Genomic DNA, 12,874 nt, shown 5'->3' on the forward strand with positions numbered 1-12,874 from the left:
CATTTGCAAAAACACAGACAGGCATGGAGAAGCTCATCTTCCTGACAAAGCAAAGTCATCACTGGGGAACACTGATTTTAATGTTTCCTTACATTTTGCAGGTAGGTATAAATTTTATGTTCAACACAATATTTGAAAAAAAAAAAGTCATCATTTGAGGAATAGAGAAAAAAATCCACTGTTAAAGTGTTCAAATGTGAAAGATATTCCAAAGCTTAAACATTTATATAAAAGGCTTTGAAAAAAATATAGTCACGGTACAACTCTGCAGTTTATGAGATATACCATAAAACCATAAAAATACTTTTTTAAAATGCAGAGAATCATCCACATACTGGCATGCAATATCTTCTAATGATATTTTTCCCAACTAGCAGGAGCGTAACAGCTGGTGTTTATCCAAAAAATAATAATAGAAATATCTCCCTTTTATGAGACAAAGGTCTAATCACACAAAAAATACACAATTTTCCCTACACCGTAAAAAACATCTCAAACAACTTGTCTTCTGGCAGTTAACTTTATCGGTTATTTTATGTTAAAAACATCAACCATCTGGCACTGGATTAAAATAACGCAAAAACTGTAATTATGGATTTAAATTTATATTTTCACAAAGTTTTTTGAGCAACAGTCTTTTAAGTAAACATTGTCTTAAGGTGCATTTTTAAAAATGGATTTCACCAAATTTCTATATAGTGGTACGGTCCTTGCAGGGTCTATGTATGCGAGTGTCCTGCTGCCTGTCCCCCTTAGGTGCCAGACTACTTAAAGCCAGAACTCGAGTGCCAGAGAGCCTTTTTGGTTTGTAGCTAGAGAGCTGTGTGTGGTGGTTGCTTAGTCCTGCTCTGTGAAGAGGAGTGTCTGTTTTGGTGATTCAGCCTTTTTGATTTACTTTATAATTCAGTGAAAAAACTCTGGTTTAGTTGTTTCCTGTCTTTAAAAGGCGATAGTGGCTTGTCCGTCTCTTTCAATTTATTTAGTAAGAAAAAATAATACAAACTTTTAAGTTAGCAATTGTGCCTCCTTGTCTCCTTTTTTTTCAACCTGGATACTTTTTGTTACTTTTCCTCATCACTTGGACCTTATAGGGGTCAATTATTAATAATAAAATATTATTAATATTATCACTTCATTATGGTGATAAGTATCAGTTCATTATAGATATGTCACACCTGTGCACATCCAAATCCTTAAACTCACTCATAACAAATATAACACCTGGTCATAGACAGGACTCCTACTTTTACTGTCATTACCTAAAAATTCAATAATGCTGATAATCTTATCGGCATAGCTGCACAAATACTGAATGCTTATTCACACATAACTTTAATTTAGGATCTCTACCCTCTTACCTTTCAAATCCAACAGGGAGAAGTACCGATTGCTGGAGGCTTCAGGGGCAAGATTGAAGTAGAAACGATGTCCAGACTGTGGCTCGTCCCTATCCACCACACTGATGGTGTGAATTAACTTAGGAAAGCAAAGAAGAAAAAGTGAAATAAAGTAACAAGAAAGAAGGCACAGACGTTAAGACTTTTCTACCCATTTCAAATAAATGTATATATAAAAACACTTTGCATTTCAAATATTTCTTTTATAAACGAGAAACTGATGTGGAACGAGTGTACTTGGATGCAACAGACTAAGAAAGCGTCCGATATAACAGAGTAGTTTAAAGGGACTACAGTTGCAAAGAGACTGAAAAAAAATCCTTTCTAGAAAGTTGACACAGCAAAATAATAAAAAAAGTCTTATGGTAGAAATGCAAAACTGGCATAAAATATCTCACTAAAAAGAGAAAAGAACTAAGAACAGAAAAAAAGAGCCAGAGTCAGAGACACTCTCTGATGTTGCCATATTTGTGCTAAGAAGGAGTAAAGTCAAAATGGAAATGTGTAGGAGAACAGAAAGAAAGACAGACTAGGTGGGGGTGTAGTTCTCGTATCTAATGCAATAATAGTGATCCACATTCAAAGATAAAAATCAACTGTGATCCAATTTTGAGAACTCTGTGTGGATACAATAAGGTGAGATAGGATTCACTGTGAACTGAACAGACATCAAACAGCCCCTGGAGATCCTTTCACCTTAACATGGGGCCCTCAGTGACAATTCATCTTCCTCTCATCCTATTACTCCACAGCCAGCATGAAACCACGAGCTGATAAATGATATTTTCACATCACATCCATCGGCTCTGTTTCTGTGTTTCCTCTGCCAGTACACAACCTCTAAGACCATGTCATTACTATTTTGATTATCTTCATCTTTGTTTATTGCAAAACAATCACTGGGTTTAGGTAAATAAAATAAACCAAAAACGCTGCAGACAAAACAGTACCTCTTCAAACTTGTTTGTTCAAAATAAATGTCAAAATGATCTACATGACATGGATGTTACGATGGCACTAGATGAAAAATATTTGTGATGCATGTGTGATATAACTTAAGTTATTTATTCACCCTTCTTTTTATATTAATGCATGTTATCTTAGCCATGTCTTCCAGCTGCCATTAACTAAATGATGTAAATATTTTCATAATAACTGATTTCATACAACCCACACTTAGTCAGATGAGTCACAGTTTGAACCACACTTATCTTAAAAAGTTTTTTTTTAATCTCTTGAATCTCTCCCTTCTCTATTATGCCCATCCATGTGATTTCTGCACTTTAATATTAAATAAATATTAAAATTAATTGCACCCTCCTCGGTCTCTTGTTGGGACTGCTATCCCTCCAGCAGTTCTCAATGGCCACTAAACTTTATTCAACAAGGTGCATGAGCATACAGGAAAGGTAGTGGAGGGGCCGGTCAAGTTAAGAGATTTTATGGGGCAAGCCAGTGTCAGTAATGAAAATTAACCAATGGGCAGGTGTCAGTGCTTGTAGTGCCAGCCCTTCAAGCAGACCTGTAGACTGTTTAATTATGTCAACAAAGAGAAAAATAAATTATACTGATCCATTGGAAGATGCAAAGTATGCCTGATTACCAGTCCAGCCCTATCACTACATCACAACAAAGGTTGCTTGAAGTTAAAGATCACACAATAATACAGAGAAATCCACAACAACCAGATGAGACCCTGTGAGAAAGCACTTGGTGACAGGGGGAAGAAAAAACTCCCTTTTAACAGGAAGAAGAAGGAAAAAAATGAACATTTAACATATGTGAGTATGTGGATGATTATTTTAAGCCTCATCACATCTTAATTGTTTGATTTGCAATCAACTTCAGTGGTTCTGATAAAATTACAAAAACAAACAAACAAACCAACAAATACTCATTTTTTTCAGTCATCATCAGCAGCATCATTCTGATTGCAAACACAGCTTCCCTCTGACCTAATCTACATTCTTTAAAGATTTAGGACTTATGCTCGACACTCTGCACTTAGTTGCAAAACACCGCATTATATGACAGAGATAAAGTGTCTAGGCAGAAAATCATTGCATAAAACAAATGATTAAAAATATACATATAAAATGTAAATGGTTGAGAAAGGAATGTGGAACAGGCAATATCTCCTGAAGTCCACCACTGTTATAATTTTTGTAGAACCTTGTAAAAAGACCAGCAAATTTATTTTAGCCTTTATAGTGGGGTTATTTTTTGCAATATTGTTTTTGTTGGTGTTGAGGCAGACAAGTTTTATCTTGTACTAGGTGACGGGTACATGTGTACACACACACGCACACACACACACACACACACACACACACACACACACACACACACACACACACACACAGAGAGAGAGTTCAAAATCAGTAGAGACACACACGACAAACAACCTCCAGAACTCTTAAGTGAGGCATTTTTCAGAATGATTAAAGCAGGTGTTCGACAGTTGTAATTCCTTTGTCTGGTTTCAGAAAAGCACGCAGGATCAGATAAGATCAAGAGAAATGAATCAAGCCATTACTCAGCTGTTAGTCTCTTCTTTTAGATGCAGGATACAGGTGCAGAAAAATGTTAAAGAGTTTTTTTTTTTATTGAACTAAACCCTTCTGTCTTTTCTCTTCACCCGTATGCCTCTTTGGCCTGTTCTCACTGTTTGTCACGGTGATTACCTTTTTCTCTAATTGCTTGTCCTTTACATTTATCTTTTACAAAGTGTCTCCCTTTCATCCTTTTACAAAAATGCGTCCTTCATTCATCATCTGTAAATTGATTATTCAAACAATATTATTGTAGATGTAATCCTTGTGGTTCACATATAAAGTCATCTGCTTCATTGTGTGATTTTAAGCTCAATTTTCCCGTCTGTGAGAGAGCCTCATTTATGGCACTGCACAGAACTCTTTGAGCGTGAGTGATGGCTATGCATTACTGTGACTAAGCTACTGCTGAGCACACTTCCGGGCCACAATTGTGCCTTCACAATAAACAGCGTCTCAGGATTGACGTTGCATCACAAACACAGAACAGGCTTAGTCATACTAACAGCTCAGGGAGGCTGTTTTGGAAAATATGCCTTACTTTGTAATTACAAAATGCTACAGCATGATTTCAGACTAAATCACTGCTTCTTCCTCAGTGTGGTGCAAAATCTCCACTCACAAATTATAGAAACACATGGACTATGAAATAGTGGCTGTACTCATAAAATGTGATTAAAAAAATGAAAGCATATTATGAGACGACTCAAATCCCACATTTTATATTCAACATTTTTTACACATGAGCCAGTGTCAAGAGAATCATATCAGGATATCGTCTGCAGTTCGCCTTTCTCACGTCCGCCACACACCGTGAGCCTCTCCATATCAGATACGGGCACACTCCTCGAAATACAGTTTGGTTGAGCAATGTGAGTGCTTGGTTACGGTCTGCAGTGCCCAGATAAAACTCCCAGAACAATTTACCTTTACTGTTTTTAACTCAGACACAATCAGACATAACACAGACTTTCTAGGGCACTGGCAAGTCTGTTTAATGTGAGATCATACTGAGTCACATGCAGCTTTGCAAGTTAATGTCAAGAAGCATTAAGAGCGGCATTACATGTGTGTGGTAGCTTAGACATGTAGAATGAGGTTCTATGCCCACAGGGCATGCTTTTTTCCTCAGTGTTATTATATTGTCTTTTTGTTACAATATAAAGCGCCTTGAGCTGACTTAGCGCTTTATAAACAAAATTGAATTGAAAATTGAAAAGTTTTTTTGCACAGTATCAGAGGATACAAATCTTCTGTAGCTGTCTTTGGTGAAAAAACACTAAAGTACACAGTGTTTTGTATTGTCAGTTTGAAAATAGGACAATTTTGGATATAGTTCAGCATGACAGCACTCATCAGTGTCACTTCTTTCTCCCTAACCAATCAAAACCAAGAAGAGGTGGGACCTACAATATCAATACTGTCCAGAGTGCCAGAAGAAGAAACTGATTCTAGCTGTCACTGACAAACTAGTAATTTACAATCTAACATCGAAGAAGACGGTTTTGTAACCTAGCAACAATAAGTGCTTCAGAGAAGCGTTCTAAAAATGGGGTCATTCGTGGATCTAGAGTTAAGAAAAAAGAAAGAAACAAAAAACCCTTAAGCTATAATGCCAGGATCCAACCTTATACATACTCTAAATGTAAATGATGTTTAATGTAACCCCAAGATATTTTGATATCTTCTTTTCCACAATGATGTGGAAAAATGAGCAATGCCATCTCATTTGCTTTCTTGATTGGAGCACCGTGACTAAAGTTTCCTACACACTTTGAATATGACAAACATTGCCAGTGTTGGTACAAACATCCATGCCACAGTCGGCATGTTGTCACCATCAGAGTTATATGACTGCTTTAATCATGAATTGCAAATAATTTCATGAAAATACTGTAAACCATGGCTCAAATGTTTGCACTGCTGTTTTAAATCTTTGATTTCTTCTATAATCACACTTCGATTCGTTTAATATGAGAATTTAAAGAAGAGCAAAGGCCAAACAAAATTCAAAAAGGGACAAACATCCCCTTTTCTAAAGACATTTGTATTTCACAGAGTATTTTGACCGGCAATAAAATCTTTACGTGTGTGTGTCTTCTCACACAATAACATAGACACAGTGACATAGGGCAAAAACTACCACATATACACAGTGATCTATGAAAAATACAGTTCAGTGTTGTATGCCAAAACGGGATGATAGTTTCTTCTCATCGTTCTCTGAAGCACTGTCAACTTTATTTCTCTCTGAAGGTAAAAGAATAATGAGCAAAGAGAAGACACTATAAGCAATAACTTTATAATCAACCGGGGGATGAATCTACTCCTCTATTTGAAGAATATGAACAACAGTGACGATGTAGTAAATGAGCCATGATCTGCTTTCTGTGACTGTGCCCTCAGTGGGGGGGACTCTCTTGCAGCATCGCAGGGTGAGTGGAAACTAAGTGCCAAGGGAGAGAGTGTAAAGTGAGGGAGAGAAATGAGAGAGGAGTGTGTGGGAGTTTATCGAGCAGCTAGTGAAGCTCCCTCAAGCACAATCACCTAATTAGATTTCTATCTAGCAGTCCCCTTTCCTGACCCCCTTAAATCTCTTGCATCTCTGGAAAACTACAGGGGGAGACTTCCCAAAAGTACACCCCATCTACACTATAGGTGTCTGAACGGTGAAGGTTGTGAGGCAGAGGAGGCTTTCTCATTCACAGTAGAAATCAGCCATTTCATGATGGCAGTGGGGAGGGTAATGAAAAAAATAAATAAATAAACATTGAACTACTTAAAATGTGTAGTGCTGGGTTCATCTCTGAAGCCTGGAATTCACTGCAAGCATCAGCGGTGCGTTTTCAAATGCATCCATTATTCTGAGTGGTGAAAAGCATTCTCCTGTTGCCCAGCGTAGAATTAAACTGACTCAGTGCATTGTGCAAAACTTGAGTCACATTGCATGGCCAGACTAGACTGTCAAAAGATGCATGCGAAAAATAAAAAGTAATATTAACTGGCACCATAGAAAAATCGTGAACTGGTTCTTGTAGAAAACCGGTACCCAGCATCCAATTTTTTGAATTTGCTAGTCTGCTTGTTTATCCATCCGATTTCGGGTTGTGTGCCAGAGGAGGGAAATGGCATTGCAGTATATAGTGTGGATATGGACATAACTTTTATTTTTATTGCACAACACCGCGATGGTAAAGTGGAGGAATAAATTTTTCTTGGTGTAATTAACATACTGCATTACTTTTAGGGAAACACATTCAGTGTAATGTGTGTAATAATTACTTTTTCTGAGTAGAGATCCGAACACTGATCACAACAAACATGCAACAACATTGTATCAATGTAATGTCTTTCGTATGCAGCTTAGCAATGGTGGTCATTGTCAAAGTGAATCAATGAGGAATCGAATCAGTAAGTGACATCAATAATAGAATCAGAATTACTAAATTCTTATCCATTCCCATTCCTTGTTCACAGTACTCAAATGGACTCCACAGTCACCAGATCTCAATCCAGTAGAGCACCTTAGATGGGAAATGTGCATCATGGATATTCGCTGACAAATCTACTGCAACTGTGTAATGCTATCATGTCAAAGTCTAAGGAATGTTTCCAGCATCTTGCTGAAAATTAAGGCAGTTCTGAAGGCACAAAGCCCGATCTGTTACTAGCAAGGTGTGCCCTAACATAGTGTTGTTAAAATATATTCACTTACCAGGTTTTGAGGTAAAAATCTGAATTGCCCTCAAAAGAAAAACTATAGTACTGACTGTCTGCCTTTTTTGAGTGTCTGATTTAAATGGTTTAACTCAATCATTATGACATTATGCTGACAAGTGTCCTCATGTGTTCCTGCAAATAAAAGCTAAGCTCTCCAGAAAAATTACAGAAATTAAGTATATTCATTTTATTCGTTTAGTTACAAAAAAAGCTAATTTAACATTTTAGATGCAGTGACAAATATCATTTGACATCCAGACTTTCTGCCTGAAGAAAAGAAAGTTGTACTGAATGCACAAAGACCTTGATGCTGTAAACACTGACAAGGTTAATTTGGGGAAAAAAAGGAAACTGTGAATATTCAGTCTGTCAAGTCTGCTGGTTCATCTGATTCAACATTCACATTTGAAAGACAAAAGGAAGAGGCATTTGGTAAGTAGAATAGATGATTCATTCAGTCTCCTACTCGTGAAGCACTGGCAAAACTATGAGTCTGTCTGTATTTTCCTGTGGTTTTTTTCCTCATCTCTGCTGGTTTACGCCTTGTTTTACCAATTCCTCCTTTATATCTGATGTGTGCTTGCATGTTTTTGTCTTAGTCCTTTATGCATATCCATAAGGTGAGTGAACAATGTGCTCATATGTGTGCTATGTGAGTGCAGGCTTAGCATTTAGCTATTTCAAACTCAGTCCTCGAGGGTTAGAGGTTGGCAATATTTTGGCCAAACCGAGGTGATCTGTCGCATTGACCCACTCAGCCAACTGTAAGACAGCATGGCAGAGCTGACAGGGCTCTGTTACCCCAGGCCACACTTAGTATTTGGCTTTCCAACCAGCCTTTTTTCTGCACACATTGCACTATATGATATCTGTCTCTTTGCATTTAATCAGATAAATACCACGAGGTGGGTGAGGGATGGCGCATGAACACAGTCATGTGCCATTTAGAGAGGTGCTGAACACTGGGGAAAATTGCCAAATCAGGACACGGACCAGGAATATCAAATGTTAAATGTAAATTAAATCCTGTAAAATCTTAATAAAATTAAGTTACGTATGTATTATTTTGTGTGATTCATGGCCCGAATGGCAATTGTAGTTAAAATGGATCACATCATAAGACCATTAAGACTCATTCATAATTTGGGTGTTGAATAGTGATCTTTACACTACTAAATTGGCTTTGTTTATTTGCTATGATAATTTAACCTTTATATTTTATAGATTTGCATGGTTCTGTTATGCAAGTCTGTTTAACTCAGATTTTGAAAGCCTGTGACAGTTAAAAACAGATTTACAATTTTTTTAATGTTTTCATTTGAATTCTGTAGACATTGTGCTTGCGCTGTAACTATGTAAAGACAATCTTTTGTCACATATTTTAGAGGGCAAACAGTACCCCTTTTTAAAACTTGCTTGCTGTGAACAATATTAAGTGTTGTTTTTCTCAGAGTTAGGGAATATATTACCTCAAAAAAAAATCAAATTTTTGTGTCTACATACAGTATGTGTGTCTCTGGTGAACAGCAGCAGTCAGAGAGTTTGGGGATGTAGGCAGAAAATTGCCGGCACTTCCTTCGTTAAATTTCTCTTAAGAGTCATTCTGAGACATGAACTCACTTTCAGTTAAATCCTAAATGCAAAGATGTGGGAACAAAATCATAATTGGAGGGTGTCATTAATCAACACTATAATTTAAAGAGAAAGGCAGTTTTTAAATCTCTAAATGACATCAGGATCTTTTACTATAGGAAATTCATTGAATTTCGCAATGTTTAACAAATAGTCACTGAGGGCTCATCAGTGTCTTGCATTGTTTGCATTTTATTGTATTATGTTTCCTCTGTCTACACTCATTGTGATTGTGGACTTTAATTCCTTATTTTGTCTTTTAGATGCATTCATATTTGAATAAACAATAAAACAGTGAAGGACACCTTAACAGCGCCACTGAATTTATGTCAAACTAAGTGCAATGTGTTTTGAAGTAACATTACGTGCTTATTTCTTTCTTACATCTTATTGTACATTACTGATAGCAGTGTGCCAACTTTTCCTCGTCAGGCAACATTTTCCCTTTGTTGTTTCATTTTCTATCGAAGTCGTTTTTAAAAATGTACACTCCACTAAAAAAGACTCTACACAACTATATTTACTGTGGAGATGTACCTGGAACTGATCCTCTGGAAATGGATTAAGGATGCATTTCTTTTTGGCAAGGTTGTGCACATGTGTTCTACATGATAGAACCGTAAATCCAACCTGTATTTTGTATGTGGTTGTTTTCCCTGTATTTCTCTTTAATTCAGGCTTATGGAAAGTTTTTTTTTCTCTCCTTTAATCTCTGAACATCAACCTGCATAAGAAGGATGCAAAGGAAGGCTCTGTAAATAAAAGGTGAGAAGCTATTTAACAATTTTTGTGTCACGGCCCTGGTGTGTCTCCAAGCAAAAGCTGCTTTGCCACTTTCACCCATTTTTTTTATTCCCTTCAAGCACACCGCACCGAACCCCACCACACACACACACACACACACACACACACACACACACACACACACACACACACACACACACACACACACACACACAAATATGTTGTATTGCCAACTCTTAAATAGGATCAAACCCAACCGCAGTTAAAAGGCTTAGGTAAATCTGATTTTCTCTGTGGTTCCACCAAAAGCTAGACCTGAGCCAAGGAGCTGACACTCTGTGAACGAGACTGGGTGATAACCGAGCACACAACAGGAGACAATGAAATGCTCTTCATTAGCGCAGTAAACCGGGGGTTGATCTGACACATTAAGAGTGTGACAGTGCAGCCTGTGTACAGCATGTGTGTGGGTGTGTGTATGCATGCCTTTTCTTAGCATGTGTCTGTGCAGGGACAGGCAACCATAGTGGTATAATTCAAGGTAAACAGAGCAAATACAGGGAGTGCAGAATTATTAGGCAAGTTGTATTTTTGAGGAATAATTGTATTATTGAACAACAACCATGTTCTCAATGAACCCAAAAAACTCATTAATATCAAAGCTGAATGTTTTTGGAAGTAGTTTTTAGTTTGTTTTTAGTTTTAGCTATTTTAGGGGGATATCTGTGTGTGCAGGTGACTATTACTGTGCATAATTATTAGGCAACTTAACAAAAAACAAATATATACCCATTTCAATTATTTATTTTTACCAGTGAAGGCAAGGCAAGGCAAGTTTATTTGTATAGCACAATTCAACAACAAGGTGATTCAAAGTGCTTTACAGAGACATTAGAAACAAGAACAAATAAAAAGCATGATTTAAAATTGAATAAAACAAGCAAATAAACTAACTAATTAATTAACAAACAAACAAACAAACAAACAACAGTATATAAAATCAAAACAGATAAAATCAGAACAGTAGATAAAATCAGTAGTTAAATGTAAGTTTTGAAATTTAAGCTTAAAGTGTGGATTTGGTGCTTTATTCAAATGCAGCTGAGAACAGGTGAGTCTTCAACCTGGATTTAAATAAACTGAGTGTTTCAGCTGATCTGAGGCTTTCTGGGAGTTTGTTCCAGATATAAGGAGCATAAAAGCTGAATGCAGCTTCTCCGTGTCTGGTTCTGACTCTGGGAACTGATAAAAGACCGGATCCAGATGACCTGAGGGATCTGGATGGTTCATACTGGGTCAGGAGGTCATTGATGTATTTTGGTCCTAAACCATTCAGAGCTTTATAGGCCAGCATCAGAAACCAATATAACATCTCCACATTCACAAATATACATTTCTGACATTCAAAAACAAAACAAAAACAAATCAGAGACCAATATAGCCACCTTTCTTTGCAAGGACACTCAAAAGCCTGCCATCCATGGATTCTGTCAGTGTTTTGATCTGTTCACCATCAACTGTTCAGCAGCAACCACAGCCTCCAAGACACTGTTCAGAGAGGTGTACTGTTTTCACTCCTTGTAAATCTCACATTTGATGATGGACCACAGGTTCTCAATGGGGTAAACAAGGTGGCCATGTCATTAGTTTTACTTCTTTTATACCCTTTCTTTCCAGCCACGCTGTGAAGTACTTGGACGCGTGTGATGGAGCATTGTCCTGCATGAAAATCATGTTTTTCTTGAAGGATGCAGACTTCTTCCTGTACCACTGCTTGAAAAAGGTGTCTTCCAGAAACTGGCAGTAGGACTGGGAGTTGAGCTTGACTCCATCCTCAACCCGAAAAGGCCCCACAAGCTCATCTTGACGATACCAGCCCAAACCAGTACTCCACCTCCACCTTGCTGGTGTCTGAGTCGGACTGGAGCTCTCTGCCCTTTACCAATCCAGCCACGGGCCCATCCATCTGGCCCATCAAGACTCACTCTCATTTCATCAGTCCATAAAACCTTAGAAAAATCAGTCTTGAGATATTTCTTGGCCCAGTCTTGACGTTTCAGCTTGTGTGTCTTGTTCAGTGGTGGTCGTCTTTCAGCCTTTCTTACCTTGGCCATGTCTCTGAGTATTGCACACCTTGTGCTCTTGGGCACTCCAGTGATGTTGCAGCTCTGAAATATGGCCAAACTGGTGGCAAGTGGCATCTTGGCAGCTGCACGCTTGACTTTTCTCAGTTCATGGGCAGTTATTTTGCGCCTTGGTTTTTCCACACGCTTCTTGCGACCCTGTTGACTATTTTGAATGAAACGCTTGATTGTTCGATGATCACGCTTCAGAAGCTTTGCAATTTTGAGACTGCTGCATCCCTCTGCAAGATATCTCACTATTTTTGACTTTTCTGAGCTTGTCAAGTCCTTCTTTTGACCCATTTTGCCAAAGGAAAGGAAGTTGCCTAATAATTATGCACACCTGATATAGGGTGTTGATGTCATTAGACCACACCCCTTCTCATTACAGAGATGTACATCACCTAATATGCTTAATTGGTAGTAGGCTTTCGAGCCTATACAGCTTGGAGTAAGACAACATGCATGACGAGGATGATGTGGACAAAATACTCATTTGCCTAATAATTCTGCACTCCCTGTACTGTACATTTAATTGATAATAGGATTGATTGATGGCACAGTGTATGCCTAAATGATTTAGGTATTAAATAAATTACTTTAATTATGAATACTCAAGACCTGCTATCAATCACTCGATATAAAGTTTGCCACGCATGTGGGTTTAGCTGATTTGAAAAGACAACTTGAAACTGATAGAAAACTC

General features: G+C 37.7%; 1 protein-coding gene across 2 annotated transcripts in view; it reads right to left on the bottom strand.

The window, feature by feature from the left end:
- cdh22 (cadherin 22) overlaps positions 1-12,874 on the bottom strand; it is a 187,860-nt gene that overhangs the window by 9,698 nt on the left and 165,288 nt on the right. For both annotated transcript variants that reach the window (XM_086293473.1, XM_086293472.1), the window contains one exon: positions 1,359-1,476. In XM_086293473.1, coding sequence (XP_086149599.1) covers positions 1,359-1,476 — 118 coding nt within the window. The remainder of the gene's footprint in view (positions 1-1,358; positions 1,477-12,874) is intronic.

Source organism: Aulonocara sp. 'chitande type north' Nkhata Bay, linkage group LG5 (assembly GCF_057382095.1).
Source record: "Aulonocara sp. 'chitande type north' Nkhata Bay isolate Kocher_YH1m ecotype deep benthic linkage group LG5, A_spYH_male_GT1.1, whole genome shotgun sequence".
NCBI classification, from domain to species: Eukaryota; Metazoa; Chordata; class Actinopteri; order Cichliformes; family Cichlidae; genus Aulonocara; species Aulonocara sp. 'chitande type north' Nkhata Bay.